We start from the raw sequence: 14,259 nt of genomic DNA, 5'->3' as shown, positions 1-14,259 counted from the left end.
GGACGTCGGGCCCTCATACCACCCTCATGGAGTCTGTTTCTGACCGTTTGAGCAGATACATGCACATTTGTGGCCTGCTGGAGGTCATTTTGCAGGGCTCTGGCAGTGCTTCTCCTGCTCCTCCTTGCACAAAGGCGGAGGTAGCGGTCCTGCTGCTGGGTTGTTGCCCTCCTACGGCCTCCTCCACGTCTCCTGATGTACTGGCCTGTCTCCTGGTAGCGCCTCCATGCTCTGGACACTACGCTGACAGACACAGCAAACCCTCTTGCCACAGCTCGCATTGATGTGCCATCCTGGATGAGCTGCACTACCTGAGCCACTTGTGTGGGTTGTAGACTCCGTCTCATGCTACCACTAGAGTGAAAGCACCGCCAGCATTCAAAAGTGACCAAAACATCAGCCAGGAAGCATAGGAACTGAGAAGTGGTCTGTGGTCCCCACCTGCAGGACCACTCCTTTATTGGGGGTGTCTTGCTAATTGCCTATAATTTCCACCTGTTGTCTATTCCATTTGCACAACAGCATGTGACATTTATTGTCAATCAGTGTTGCTTCCTAAGTGGACAGTTTGATTTCACAGAAGTGTGATTGACTTGGAGTTACATTGTGTTGTTTCAGCGTTCCCTTTATTTTTTTGAGCAGTGTATTTACAAAGATTATACTGCTTTTATTTTTTTCCACAAAAAATAATGTTTTTTTTTGTTTCAATTATTATATTTCAGTTTAACCATAATATTTGTTCTGTCTTTTCTGGTGGATTATTCTGAAATAGCAACCAACTTTCTATGGCTTGTTTTAAAAAGTGACATTTTGGAGATTATTTCATTTTCAAATAACCAAAAGTGAGATGTAATCTGAATAAAGGGGAAAAGGGCATTCTTGAACACCGGGTGAGCCATTCTTACTAATCTGCTGGAGAACCAGTTCTGATTTAAGTATATTTTTGTGTGACTGAAGCCTTTAGTGAGAGATCTAATGCTTTAATATTTAATTGTTTCTGACCTCCAAATTCATATTCATTAAATAAATAGGCCCGTTTAATTTTGTCGTCCAGTGTAGGCCGTCATTGTAAATAAGAATTTGTTCTTAACTGACTTGCCTGGTTAAATAAAGGTTAAATACATTTGTTTTTTCACCATTCTATTGGTAAACGACATGTGAATGTAAAAGTTTTATTTTTTTGTGATCCAATATGTAATATAGTACACATAATTTGGTTGTAATCCAGAGAGGTTAGAAAAATCATCAACATCCTCTATTTATTTGTAATTGTACCTTTATTTAACTATGCAAAACAGTTAAGAACAAATACTTATTTACAATAGCCGCCTAGGAACAGTGGGCTAACTGCCTTGTTCAGGGGCAGAACGACAGATTTTTACCTTGTCAGCTCGGGGATTCAATCTAGCAACCTTTCATTTACTGGCCCAACGCTCTAGCCACTAGGCTACCTGTCGCCCCTCTATGAGGCTGTGGAAGGATCCAAATTGTGGATTTAAAAGAAAACATGAATCATCAGCGTACAAGGACACTTTTGTTTTTAAGCCCTGGATTTCTAGCCCCTTGATGCTATTGTTGGAGCTGACTTTTATAGCTAACATTTCGGTGGCCATAATAAATACATATGCTGATAGTGGACAACCTTGTTTTACTCCGACAGTTTAATACTTTGAGAAATTGCCATTATTTACTATTTTACACCTAGGGTTACTGTACATGACTTTAACCCATTGTATACGAGATTCTCCAAAATGTTAATATTCCAGTCATTCATATATAAATTCCAGTCGTACTTTATCAAAAGCCTTTTCAAAGTCAGCTATGAATACTAGGTCTGGTTTCCCAGATTTTTCAGTGTTCTATTGTTTCCAGTACTTGTGAAATCATATGGAAAAACCACATGACTTCATGTGGAGAATCGCAAGGGTTTTAGTGCTCTTAAAAAATAAAATTTAAAAAGTGACACTAACAGGTGGATTAGCCTGAGGTGGATTAAAATTCTTCAGCAGTAAATATTGTAAACTCTTATCATTCATTCCTGTACTTTCTTTCAATGTTCTTAGTGTGAACTAACTCACAGTGCATGCACACAAGCTGTGTGTGCATACATCTTTTATTAAAACACGACAAGCATACCCAATATCAATAGATCAACCAACCATTCAATTCATCACATTTAGCTATTCCAAAACTGTCATAGCTCACTGAGGTAATATTTGTGGATTTAAAAAAAAATAATAATAATATTCGGCAATGCCTGCGAAACCGCTGCACAACAATTAGATTAGGAGATTGATTGAGTGTCTAAAGATGTATTTACAGCCTCTGCAAGCAGTTGGCGAGCATCGAGGGCCTTTAACCAAATTGCCTGTAAAGAGACAGGAAGAGGGGGTGGAGAGAGATCGCAGTCAATGCACCATGCCACTACAGTCAAGCTAAATTCATTTGTAATGCTAAAGGTTTAGATCTCGGGTTTGGTATTAGGAGAAAAGCTGATGGGAAGTAAAGGGGTTCTTGGCATTAGAAGAGACTACACTTACATCCCAAATGGCACCCTATTTCCGATATAGTGCACTACTTTTAACCAGGACCCATAGGACTATATGGCATATGTCTAGAGATGATGTAACCCCTCTTAGAAGAACCGGTCTTCCTCTGATCACTCGTTTCACTTCAGCCAGTTTTTAATCGCCACCATTTTGCAGAATGTAGCATTGTGTATTACTGTGTGAATGTGGGCCAAGTGGAATCCATCTCGTCTCACCATCCGTTCCAAGTAAGATGGAAGACACCATGGTGATTACATTAACAGACTCATTTTTATAACACATCCACTAAATCGGCGGAGAAAGGTGGCCTATGTATTCAGTCGACTTCAGATTAGGAACGATAAAAGGACAACTAGAATAGCATCTATGTAATAAATGGTGATTTTCTGAGATGGTTGTACTCCGTTTGATAGGGTGCGCACCAAATGGCACCGTAATTCCTTATATAGTGCGCTACTTTTGCCCAGCCACAGTGTATTATCCCAGGAACAGCAGCCAGGCTGACAGGAGTGACCAGAGTCCTCTTTGCTGCAGTCTCTCACTGTGCTTTTGGGGACACTGCAGATAAAAGTTACACAAACATACATGGGAAGAAAACTAACTTCTCAATGGGGGTGGGGTTTGTAGCGCATGTCTTCATCCTAAATGGCACCCAATTCACCGTGGTTCAAGTAGTGCACTATGTAGGTAAATAATAGGGCTCGACGCCGACCTTTTCACAAGTTGAAAAATGTAGGAGCACACAAAGAAATGTAGGAGCACAATGAAAAACATTTGAGGTAACAAGTCGTTTTCTTTGTAGTAATGGTGCAATCATGACAGTCATGAATCTGCGCTCAGTGTCCTCTCCATGGCACTCAGGGGCTGCGGGACAGTGAAGTAATCATCGCAACAATTATCATCAGGGTGATTTTTGTTTTTCCAAGGCGCACTGGTGCTCCTAAATTACAATTCCAGGTTGCACCGCAAATATTTAGGCGCATATGCGAGTAAAATATTTGCACTCTTGAGCCCGGGAATAGGGTGCCATTTCGGACGCAGGATATCTCACTCTGATGCTTTTAAACACACACATACACTTACATAACTGGTCATTTTTAGCCATCCGTTTCCCTCCCTGAAATAAAATGTGTTTATGGGACTTTTACCCTTGTCTGCACCCTGACTAACCCTGCCGTCGCTGCCACGGAAAAAAACAGTACCGAGCACTCCCATTTCAGCAGCATTACAGGTCCCATGGCTCCCTTTCAAGAGAAGCTTAAATAAAACATGGCGTCCGTCCGACAGGAATTCTGTACAAGCAGCAGTTATCATAAGGCATCAGACCCATTTTCTCCCACATCGCCTCAATTCTTAGTGATGTTTGTGTTTATGTCAGACCTGGGTTCAAATACTTGAAAAATCCTTTCAAAAACGTTGAGAGTTTGCTTGAAGTGCCAGATGGGTAGTATTTACAATTTGGAGACTTTCCTATTGGTTTGTTAAGCCAGGAAAGGATTTTTCCAAGTAGTTGAAACCCAAGTCACCTGACTTACTTTGCTTAAATCGACCATGCCCTCCGGTTCTCTCTCTCACAAACACCACCTTGACACGTTAATATCTTCACAAAATGGCAGAACGGTAACAATGAAGAGTTTCGATTTCCCATAACACATATTCAAAACTCCCTCTCCCCATGTCGTCCTCCAGAGGGCTTTGGATGGGGGTGGCCTTTATACGTTTATTGCATCTCATCTATTCAGCGTCACAGAGCAGAAGCTGTTGGTATTTTGCAACGCTCCCCACGACTCACTGTACGCCGACACGCACACAGACGACGACGATGCTATTTAAACAGCTGTGCCTGCAATCTGCGAGTTTATTAGTACCATTGTGAATGCGCTGCTACACCTGTCAGTTCTTCCTCTCTTGCGCCATTCCCTCAAATCGCCATGGCAAACTGTGAAGGAATTTAACCTGTTAACCTTAACGGTCTGAGGGGCTGGGACGGCAGGGGATAGGTGAAGTTCTCTGACCGGCCCTCGGGGTCATTTACTTAAGACCGGGAATGGGATGGTCACCTCACCTCCAATACGTTCGTCATGAAAACAATCCTAAGCGGTCCACTAAACACGTACATCTGTGCTCACCTATCGGTTCCATCAACTATGCTTTAGTGCGCTACGTAGGGAACGAGGTGCCATCGGGGGACACCCCCCCCCACCCCCCAAAAAAGGTTGAATGAAAGGCAGGAGAGACTCACCAAGTGTTCTGGACATGACTGGCAGGGCTGAACTCAGCACCAGGATGGACACACAGCAACCAATGATCTACATGAGGGAGACAGACAGGATTAGAGTATAGAACTTTAACTCGTGAACTCGGGTTAACAAATAGATAGGCCATGATGAAACGTTTGAGTGTGAGAACTGGGAGGGCAAGAATAGCTTCGCAAGTCAGTGTGTGTGTGTGTGAGTGTGAGTGTGTACACACACAGAGACGCGCACACACACCTCTTCAGAGTAAATGGATTCCACATATTGTGCAATTAGTACCTCTGAAGATGCTCATTACCAGGTTCTGCTCCTTTGTGGCTTTCGAGTCCTTTCACCGAGTCGTCCTGGCTAGTTACAAAGCCTCACCGTTCCCCCTGCTCATTACCAAGTGAATGGCTACCACCGTGGGCCAAACAGAGTACACACACACAGTTTTCCCCCCGATTCTCTCTCACTGAAAATAAGAGCTTGCACGGCGTCCGTGTTTACGCAACGCACAAACAAATATTGGGGCGAGAGGTCAACTGAACCATTCAGATTGAGGGTTGGTGAGGAAGACGCCAGAGGAGAGGGAGAGAGAGAATGAAAGCAAGGGAGAGAGAGAGAGAGAGAGAGCTGAAGAGGATGAAACAAAAGGAAGCCTAAATATATCACCTTCTTCGTGTGTGTGTGTGTGTGTGTGTGTGTGTGTGTGTGTGTGTGTGTGTGTGTGTGTGTGTGTGTGTGTGTGTGTGTGTTTACCGTAGTCATAGTCGTGTCGTCTTTCCTGGGAGTGAGGCCTTCAAACACTCGCAAGCTGTAGAAGCCGACAACGGAGGACACCATCAAATAGCTGTTGCTGAATCAAGGACAAGACATCCTTACGCTTTCGAGCCAAAACGCCTTAGTATGGACATTTACTGACATTTCAAGTGGCCAGTTGGCACCTTTTCACAAAGGGTAAAGGTGAAAAGAGGTGACGAAACACGACAGAATGTCCCGGAAAGTGTCCGGCTAAGCTACGTCTTAAGTCAACACCACCAGTCCTAGGAATGTCACTGGGATCACCATGGAGCAGGGGCCATATGTATCAAGTGTCTTAGAGTAGGACTGCTGATCAGGGATCAGTTTTGCCTTTACGATCACAATTACATGGCCAGAGAGGACCTGATCCTGGATCAGTACTCCTTGCCTGAGACACTTCATACGGATCTGGCCCCGGAGCAAAGGGGGTCATTAAAAGGATACAACATGAGGACGATCTCCACGACGGCCTGGACGACTCCGAACGTGGACAGTGAGGTGTTCCCAAGTCCCCGATCCTGGAACGACAGAGAGGGAGAGTGTGTTTTGTTAAGGACAACTTCGATAGGATAGAGACGAGGAAAGGAGAGAGTGTGCTGAAATAGCAATGGGCTGGATTCAAATCCCATGCTGCAGGTGGTAGTGACCACAAGGCTAGACCGTAAATCAAATCATTCAAAATTAGGATCTCTCTCTCATGTCGTTGCGTAGTCGGAAGGACACAAATAAACCATGAGTAAAATGATTGTACATGACAAAGTTAAAGTGAAGTACTTAGTGAGGTTCTGTAATCTGTGGGCATGTGATTACAGAAGAAGTTCCAACTTGGCACAAATCAAAGTTCTCTCTTCAAGACAGACAGAATCAAAATCGGCTCAGTAATGGATGGAAAGCGATGAAAGAGAGAAAAAGACTCCCTTTTTAAATCACAGTCAATCACACAGCATGTGAACAGGTGTTCAAACAAGCGAAAAAGGCATTGAAGTGCTGACGGTAAAAAACGTGGAACATTTATTCAAAAAAAATGTAAAAATACTTTGGCAAACATATCGGATCTTTTTTGCCCTGCCCATTTGAAGTTAGTGCAGGGAAAGAGATACATCTATATATACACACGCCACTAGCCTCGGCATCTGTGTGATATTTGCTTTTGTCAGACTTGGCACCGTAACTGTTTACATTAACCACTTTTTTACTTCAATCCAAAGCGGCTCAATGAGCCGGTTTCTCTGTGTTGGAGCGACACAGCAGAGGAAGACAACGTCTGAGTCCCAAACGGGACCCTATTCCCTTTACGGGGCACTTCACCACGGCCCAAGGGGTTCCGTTTTCAAAAGCGGTGCACTCTCTATACCGAATAGGGTGCCATTTTGGGACACAGCCAATGTCTTTGTCTGCTGCGGTGCACTACTTTGGACCAGGGCCCGTGGGGCTCTTCTCAAAAGTAGTGCACGGTTTACAGAAGAGGGTGGCATTTGGGATGCTGGCCTGTCCGTTGGAGAGATCTATTCTGTGGCACACAGCGACACAGGGACACGTTATTGTTCAGAGTGCTGCATTTCTATCAAGTTGAACACTTCACCGGCGTCACGACTAGGAGCTAGCCCCGACTGTATTCAAACCTTAAAAAATAAAACACTTGTTCATACACTCTGCACACTCGCTCTAACACAAGCGCTCTCTGGTGCACGCAACACACACACACACACACAACACAAAGAGAGCAAAGAGAAAAGAAAAAAAGGGAAGTCTGACAGGTCGTTTCATGCATTTTTATGCAAGTGGCATCGAAAGGAGCTTACTGTAGAGATGTGCTGCAGAGGCCCCCTCAGAGAATTAGCACACAGCATCTTGTGTCATCTATTAATAGTGGAGCGGGAGGGGGTTGTGTGTGTGGGAGAGGGAGTGTGTTATGCTTGTGTGTGTCAACGTTATGGGAAAGGTAAACTCTTCAGTGTTACCGTTCTGCCATTTTGTAAAGATATTAACATGTCAAAGTGGCAGGTGTGTGTGTATGTGTGTGTGTGTGTGTGTGTGTGTACGTGGCAGCTTTCTCATTCCGCCTCTCTCCAACCTGGTCTCCTTTGCATTCTAGTGGTGGGTTGGGGCGGGCTGGGGCAGAGGGTAAGGTCGGTGTCGGTCGCAGCCTGCCGCGGCTGGCTCATTCAGACACGCCTTGGTGTGTTTGTTGCTTCTGGGATTAGCGGTGAACAGCACCTGTGTGCAGGTGAGGCCGTGAGCCCGAGTGCAGAGCGTGTACACACACAGCGGTCGGGGCCAGCTGGGCCCTTCAGGTGTGTCCCGTCCTCCTCCTCCACGCTTTGATGTACTTCACATAGTTTTAATGACGGATAATAACAGAAAGAAAGAAAAAATATATACTCCGTGGATTAAGATGTTTTTTTTTGTGTTGCAAAGCTGCAGACTGACAAGGAGCTGAGTGTCATCAGTAGGGTTACAAAATTCTGGGAACTTTCAATACATTCCCTGGTTTTCTCAAAATCCCAGTTGGAGGCTTTGCGGAATAGGGAAGGAATAAGCAGGAAATCCGCAATCCTCCAACCCGGGATTTCTTGAAAAGCAGGGAATTTATTGAAAGTTCCCGGGAATTATGCAACCTGAGTCAAAGGTTCAGAGGTCTGCGGTGGTGGGAAGGTGGGGCTCTGGATGAAGGTTTCCCTAGGTACAGATCTAGGATCAGCTTCCCCTTCCCCAATTGTAACCTTAAAAAAAAAAAAAAAATTAAAAAGGGACAATCCACAGTTGCTACATCCATTTTTGGGATTTAGAAATGAATGAAATATACTCAATGACCCATGAGCTTAGTTCCACTGTCAGACCCCCATCAGAACCCAAAATATGAGCCTGTTTTACTCCAATGTTTGGAAACAAAAATATGCTTAAAACTAGGAATCTGTTTATCTTGGATTGGTCAGTCGTTTCATCAATTGCTCTAATGATTTTTTAGAGTGGTTACATTTCTTCAGGCCCATCCCTCAGCTTTTTACTAAAACCGTGCGATGCTGTGACGGCCCTAATTCCACAGGGGACGAGCCGGCAATAACACTTATAAAAAAAAAATGTATAATAATGATTGGTCCTCTTAACACCCGTTCGCCAAGCTGTAAAAAGCCCTGTCCTGCCTGACTGGATCGGCCTCCTCTCCTCTCCTCCCAGGCTGTCTGAGTCAGAGAGAGGTGGAGGACGCTGGAGGTCGGAGCAGCCTGTGGTACTCAGTATGCCGAGTGCCACGCGGTGTTGTGAGGGAGCGAGAGAGGGGAGGGAGGGAGGGACAAACATCCGCAGTGCCGTTCCATTGTGCTGCTGTACTCTGCTCCTGGCCCTACGGCTCATTTGACTTTCCCACAGTCTGGAGGTCACGGGCCCTCTCTTTCCCCCCCCCTTCCATCTTCCTTTCTCCCTGTCCCTTCTCCATCTCTTTATCCCACCTGGCCCAGTCCTCCCGCTCTCCCCCTTCCCCCCTCCTCCTTCCCTCTTCTCTCTGAGAGCATAGACAGCGTATGAGGGCATTGGGACGCAACCCCCCCCCCCCACCCTGTCGCCGTAGCGATGTGAGATCAGAGGCGTGGCATCCATCCAGCTCATCAAACTCGTAAACCATTTAGCAGTGCTGTGGCTGTCAGGGGGAGGGAGGGAGGACTCAAGCTGCATGACAAGCGTAATTTGGGGGATTTTCAGCGATGCGTCATGCCAAAGAAAATATCTCCTCGATAAAATAATTGGAATGTCGAGGAGGGCAGCCATTCGCCCGCAAGACGAGCTGAGAAATGAGGCAGAAATAAGATACATTTTGTTGCCTTTGTCAGACGAAAGTAAAAAACACACACACACACGACACTAGCGCACACGCACACCTTGGTCGTACCAGATGAAACGAGATAAAGAGATTAAGAAAGTACATTGCATGCAAGAGGAGATGCAATCTGGAGGGCCATTAAGCACTCCAGTCAGACAGACGGACTCATAAAAGGAGTTCACCTGGCCTGCCTGCTGCACACAGTACCACAGAGCTACTGACTGAACACACACACACACACACACACACACACACACACAGAGGAGAGGGTAATGCAGCTTATTTCACCTGCCGTGGACACACACACATCACACGTTTCATCTGCATACCACTGTGAAATGACTTTCAATGAGGAGCAGCACAACAAAAAGGGGACCATAGCTCTGCTCTGATAAACATCTGGCCCAGAGCTTTCTTTCCTTTATTCCCAACATGCACCTGAGCATATCCGGAATTTGATTTATGTCCCCGGCGACCGCCGAGCACCTTCGCAACGGTCTAGTTTAGTAGCGGCCTGGCTCTAAGTTTATCTGTGTTGTGTGTGTGTGAAAACGGGCTCCAGTGTGCATATGTTTAAAAAGGGGAACAGGAAGTAACTCTAGCCAGGCCTACCGTTGATCCCTTTGGCATGGCCGTCTCATCCACCAGCAGATAAAGGATATTCAGCGCCACCAGCAGGACTGAGATAGTCTACGGAGGAAGGGAAGGAGCCGAGAAACAGAGGGGTTTAACATGATTAGGTCAAAGACAACACAGAACTAATCAATAAGTGGTCGTTTTGTCTGTCTTCTGGAATGCGTGTGTTCTGTAAGCAGTTCCACACTTAGCTTGAAGAATCTCGGGCTCAGCAAACGCGCCGTCGCTGTACAACACTGAGCATGCTAAGAGAGGCAGATTACTCTGTGTGTGTGTGTGTGTGTGTGTGTGTGTGTGTGTGTGTGGGGTTCAATTGAAAGCCCAGCTGTCGCAGCGGTGACTATTTAGCCGAGCCTTTCCTTAAACACGGTCGACAAAAGACACCACACCCAGGGGCTTGATGCTCAGTGCTGCAGACGGGGGTCAGGTGGCTCCCCGTTCCCGATATAGTGCACTATATAGGGAATAGGGTGCCGTAGGGCTTTGGTCAAAAGTAGCGAACCATATTGGGAATAGGGTGCCATTTGGGACGCAGACTGAGTTGACCCAGGAATACCCCCCCCCCCAGCCGCCACCAAGGCTTTCTACTTTATATACGCCATGGGTAAACGGGGGCTTTAGTGGGACTGACTGGCTGCAGTAGTATCCATCTGAAGACTCACCGTCCCTGTGAGCAGTATTAACATCACAATGGGGTACAGCAGGTTCTTCTCCCATGCAGAGGCTTTCTTCCTCCTCTCTACGGGAAGGAAGAAGGAGAAGGCAGGGGAGAGAGAGAGAGGGTGGGGGTAGAGAGAGGAAGAGACAGCGCACGTGCGGAGAGAGAGGTCAGTGTTGGGAAACTACCACATCTCGCAGAATTTGGGGTCCTACCGTATATGCAAATACGAGCAACGCCTCTAATCAATCGGTCGGGTAGAAACCGGAAACATCCGGGGGGGGGGGGGGGGGGATGCCGACCCGCTCAGGAGTTTCTTCTTCGCCTGGTACATTAGGTTAAATCAAGAGTGAATCACCTCCGATATTATTAAAGACTGTTTTCCTAAATTGGTTCATTAATTAATATATCAAAGATATTAAAAAAGGTGAGCAGTGGCACCTCATGGCCTCAAGGTTTATTTAGAGTTAGTTGGTTTGGTTAAACATATGGTGAATGTGTACCAACACCATCTCTTCTCTCAGGGCCCAGAGGGGCTGAAGGTAATATGGCCTTCACAACAAACCAGAACATCACAGTCTTCCTCTTTAATTAGTCAGACAATCTTCATTATAGAAACAGATCAAACAAAAGCTGAGATTCTGATGAACAACTTGATTTTTAAGTCAACCTGTTAAATGATGAGAGGTCGTGCTGCTGCTGATATGCCTTCTTGTTCTGACATAAATAGATGGATGCAGAGATGAGGTCTCAATCGTTGTAAATCACTCTGCACACTGAGAACCTGCCTGACCATAGTAACATGTCAGCATTGATGGCTTCTGAAGACTGACTGATGGGCCACAGACAGTAAAGGACTTGTGATGTAATGACCCTTTTGAAATCACTTTATAACACTGTGGTCCAGTGTCCTTACTATGAGCTTGTCTGATTTGAATTCCATCCCTCCCCCTCCCCCATTCCTTCCACCAACCTCTCTCTCTCTCCACCACTCTCTCCCTCCCTCCACCTCTCTACCTCCTTCCACCACTCTCTCCCTCTACCTCTCCCTCCCCCCGTCCTCTACCTCTCCCTACCTACCTACCTACCTACCTACCTACCTACCTACCTACCTACCTACCTACCTACCTACCTACCTACCTACCTCCCTCTCTCCCTCCCTCCACCTACCTACCTCCCTCTCTCCCTCCACCTACCTACCTCCCTCCCTCTCTCCCTCCACCTACCTACCTCCCTCTCTCCCTCCACCTACCTCCCTCCCTCCTCCTACCCACCCATCTACCTCCCTCCCTCCCTCCACCTACCTACCTACCTACCTACCTACCTACCTACCTACCTACCCACCTACCTACCTACCACCTACCTACCTACCTACCTACCTACCTACCTCTCTCCCTCCCTCCTACCTACCTACCTACCTCTCTCCCTCCTACCTACCTACCTACCTCTCCCTCCACCTACCTACCTCTCTCCCTCCACCTACCTACCTCTCTCCCTCCACCTACCTCTCTCCCTCCACCTACCTATCTCCCTCCACCTACCTATCTCTCTCTCTCCCTCCCTCCCTCCCTCCACCTATCTACCTACCTCTCTCCCTCCCTCCCTCCCTCTACCTACCTACCTCTCTCCCTCCCTCCCTCCACCTACCTCTCTCTCTCTCCCTCCCTCTCTCTCCCCCTCCCTCCACCCACCTACCTCCCTCCACCTACCTACCTCTCTCTCCCTTCACCTACCTACCTACCTACCTCCACCTACCTACCTCTCTCCCTCCCTCTACCTACCTCTCTCCCTCCCTCTACCTACCTCTCTCCCTCCCTCCCTCCACCTACCTCTCTCCCTCCCTCCCTCTCTCTCCCCCTCCCTCCACCCACCTACCTCCCTCCACCTACCTACCTCTCTCTCCCTTCACCTACTTCCACCTACCTACCTACCTACCTACCTACCTACCTACCTACCTACCTACCTCTCCACCTCCCTCCACCTACCTACACCTTCCTTCCTACCTCCCTCCCTCTCCCCCCACCTACACCTTCCTACCTCCCTCCCTCCCTCTCCCCCCCACCTACCTCCCTCCCTACCTCTCCCACCTCCCTACCTCTCTCTCCCCCCCTCCCTCCCTACCTCTCTCTCCCCCCCTCCCTCCCTCCCTCCCTCTCTCCCCCTCCCTCCACCTACCTACCTCCCTCCCTCCCTACCTCCCCTTCCCTCCACACCTCCCTACCTACCTCCCTCCACATACCTACCTCTCTCTCCCCCTCCCTCCACCTACCTACCTCCACCTACCTACCTCCACCTACACACCTACCCCTCCCACCTACCTACCTACCTCTCTACCTCCCCCTCCTCCTACCTACCTACCTCCCCCTCCTCCTACCTACCTACCACCCCCTCCTCCTACCTACCTACCTACCTCCCCCTCCTTCTACATACCTACCTACCTACCTCCCCTCACCTACCTCTCTCTCCCTCCCTTCACCTACCTCCCTACCTCTCTCTCCCCCTCCCTCCCTACCTCTCTCTCCCCCTCCCTCCCTACCTCCCTCCCTCCCTCTCTCCCCCTCCCTCCACCTACCTACCTCCACCTACCTACCTCCACCTACCCACCTACCCCTCCCACCTACCTACCTACCTCTCTACCTCCCCTCCTCCTACCTACCTACCTCCCCCTCCTCCTACCTACCTACCACCCCCTCCTCCTACCTACCTACCTACCTACCTACACCTTCCTACCTACCTACCTACCTCCCTCCCTCTCCCACCTCCCTACCTCTCTCTCCCCCCCCTCCCTACCTCCCTCCCTCCCTCCCTCTCTCTCCCCTCCCTCCACCTACCTACCTACCTCTCTCTCCCCCTCCCTCCACCTACCTACCTACCTCCCTCCCTACCTCCCCCTCCCTCCACACCTCCCTACCTACCTCCCTCCACCTACATCTACCTACCTCTCTCCCCCTCCCTCCACCTACCTACCTCCATCTACCTACCTCCACCTACCTACCTACCTCTCCCTCCACCTACCTACCTACCTCTCCCTCCACCTACCTACCTACCTCTCCCTCCACCTACCTACCTACCTCTCTACCTCCCCTCCTCCTACCTACCTACCTCCCCCTCCTTCTACCTACCTACCTCCCCTCCTCCTACCTACCTACCTCCCCTCTCCCTCCTCCTACCTACCTCCCCCTCTCCCTCCTCCTACCTACCTCCCCCCTATCTACCTACCTACCTCTCTCTCTCTCTCTCTCCCTCCCTCCCTCCACACCTACCTACCTACCTCTCTCCCCCCTCCCTACCTACCTCCCTCCCTCTCTCCCCCTCTCTCTCTCTCCCCCTCCCTCCCTCTCTCTCTCTCTCCCCCTCCCTCCCTCCCTCTCTCTCCCCCTCCCTACCTACCTACAACCCTCCCCCTACCTACCTTTCTCTCCCTCCTCCTACCTACCTCTACCTACCTACCTCTCCCTCCTCCTACCTACCTACCTCCTCCTACCTACCTCTCCCTCCTCCTACCTACCTCTCTCTCCCTCCTCCTACCTACCTCTCTCTCCCTTCCACCTACCTACCTAC

At 48.4% G+C, this 14,259-nt stretch overlaps 1 protein-coding gene across 2 annotated transcripts in view; it reads right to left on the bottom strand.

Moving 5' to 3' along the window:
- The window catches only part of lmbr1 (limb development membrane protein 1), a 69,296-nt gene that overhangs the window by 9,901 nt on the left and 45,136 nt on the right, over positions 1-14,259 (bottom strand). For both annotated transcript variants that reach the window (XM_014180667.2, XM_014180666.2), the window contains 5 exons: positions 10,703-10,779; positions 10,017-10,094; positions 6,032-6,105; positions 5,546-5,636; positions 4,792-4,858 (listed from right to left, as the gene is read on the bottom strand). In XM_014180667.2, coding sequence (XP_014036142.1) covers positions 4,792-4,858; positions 5,546-5,636; positions 6,032-6,105; positions 10,017-10,094; positions 10,703-10,779 — 387 coding nt within the window. The remainder of the gene's footprint in view (positions 1-4,791; positions 4,859-5,545; positions 5,637-6,031; positions 6,106-10,016; positions 10,095-10,702; positions 10,780-14,259) is intronic.

The sequence above is a fragment of the Salmo salar genome, chromosome ssa29 (assembly GCF_905237065.1).
Source record: "Salmo salar chromosome ssa29, Ssal_v3.1, whole genome shotgun sequence".
Lineage (NCBI taxonomy): Eukaryota > Metazoa > Chordata > Actinopteri > Salmoniformes > Salmonidae > Salmo > Salmo salar.
Note: the sequence above shows the minus strand (reverse complement) of the source record. Positions and strands in the feature narration are given on the sequence as shown.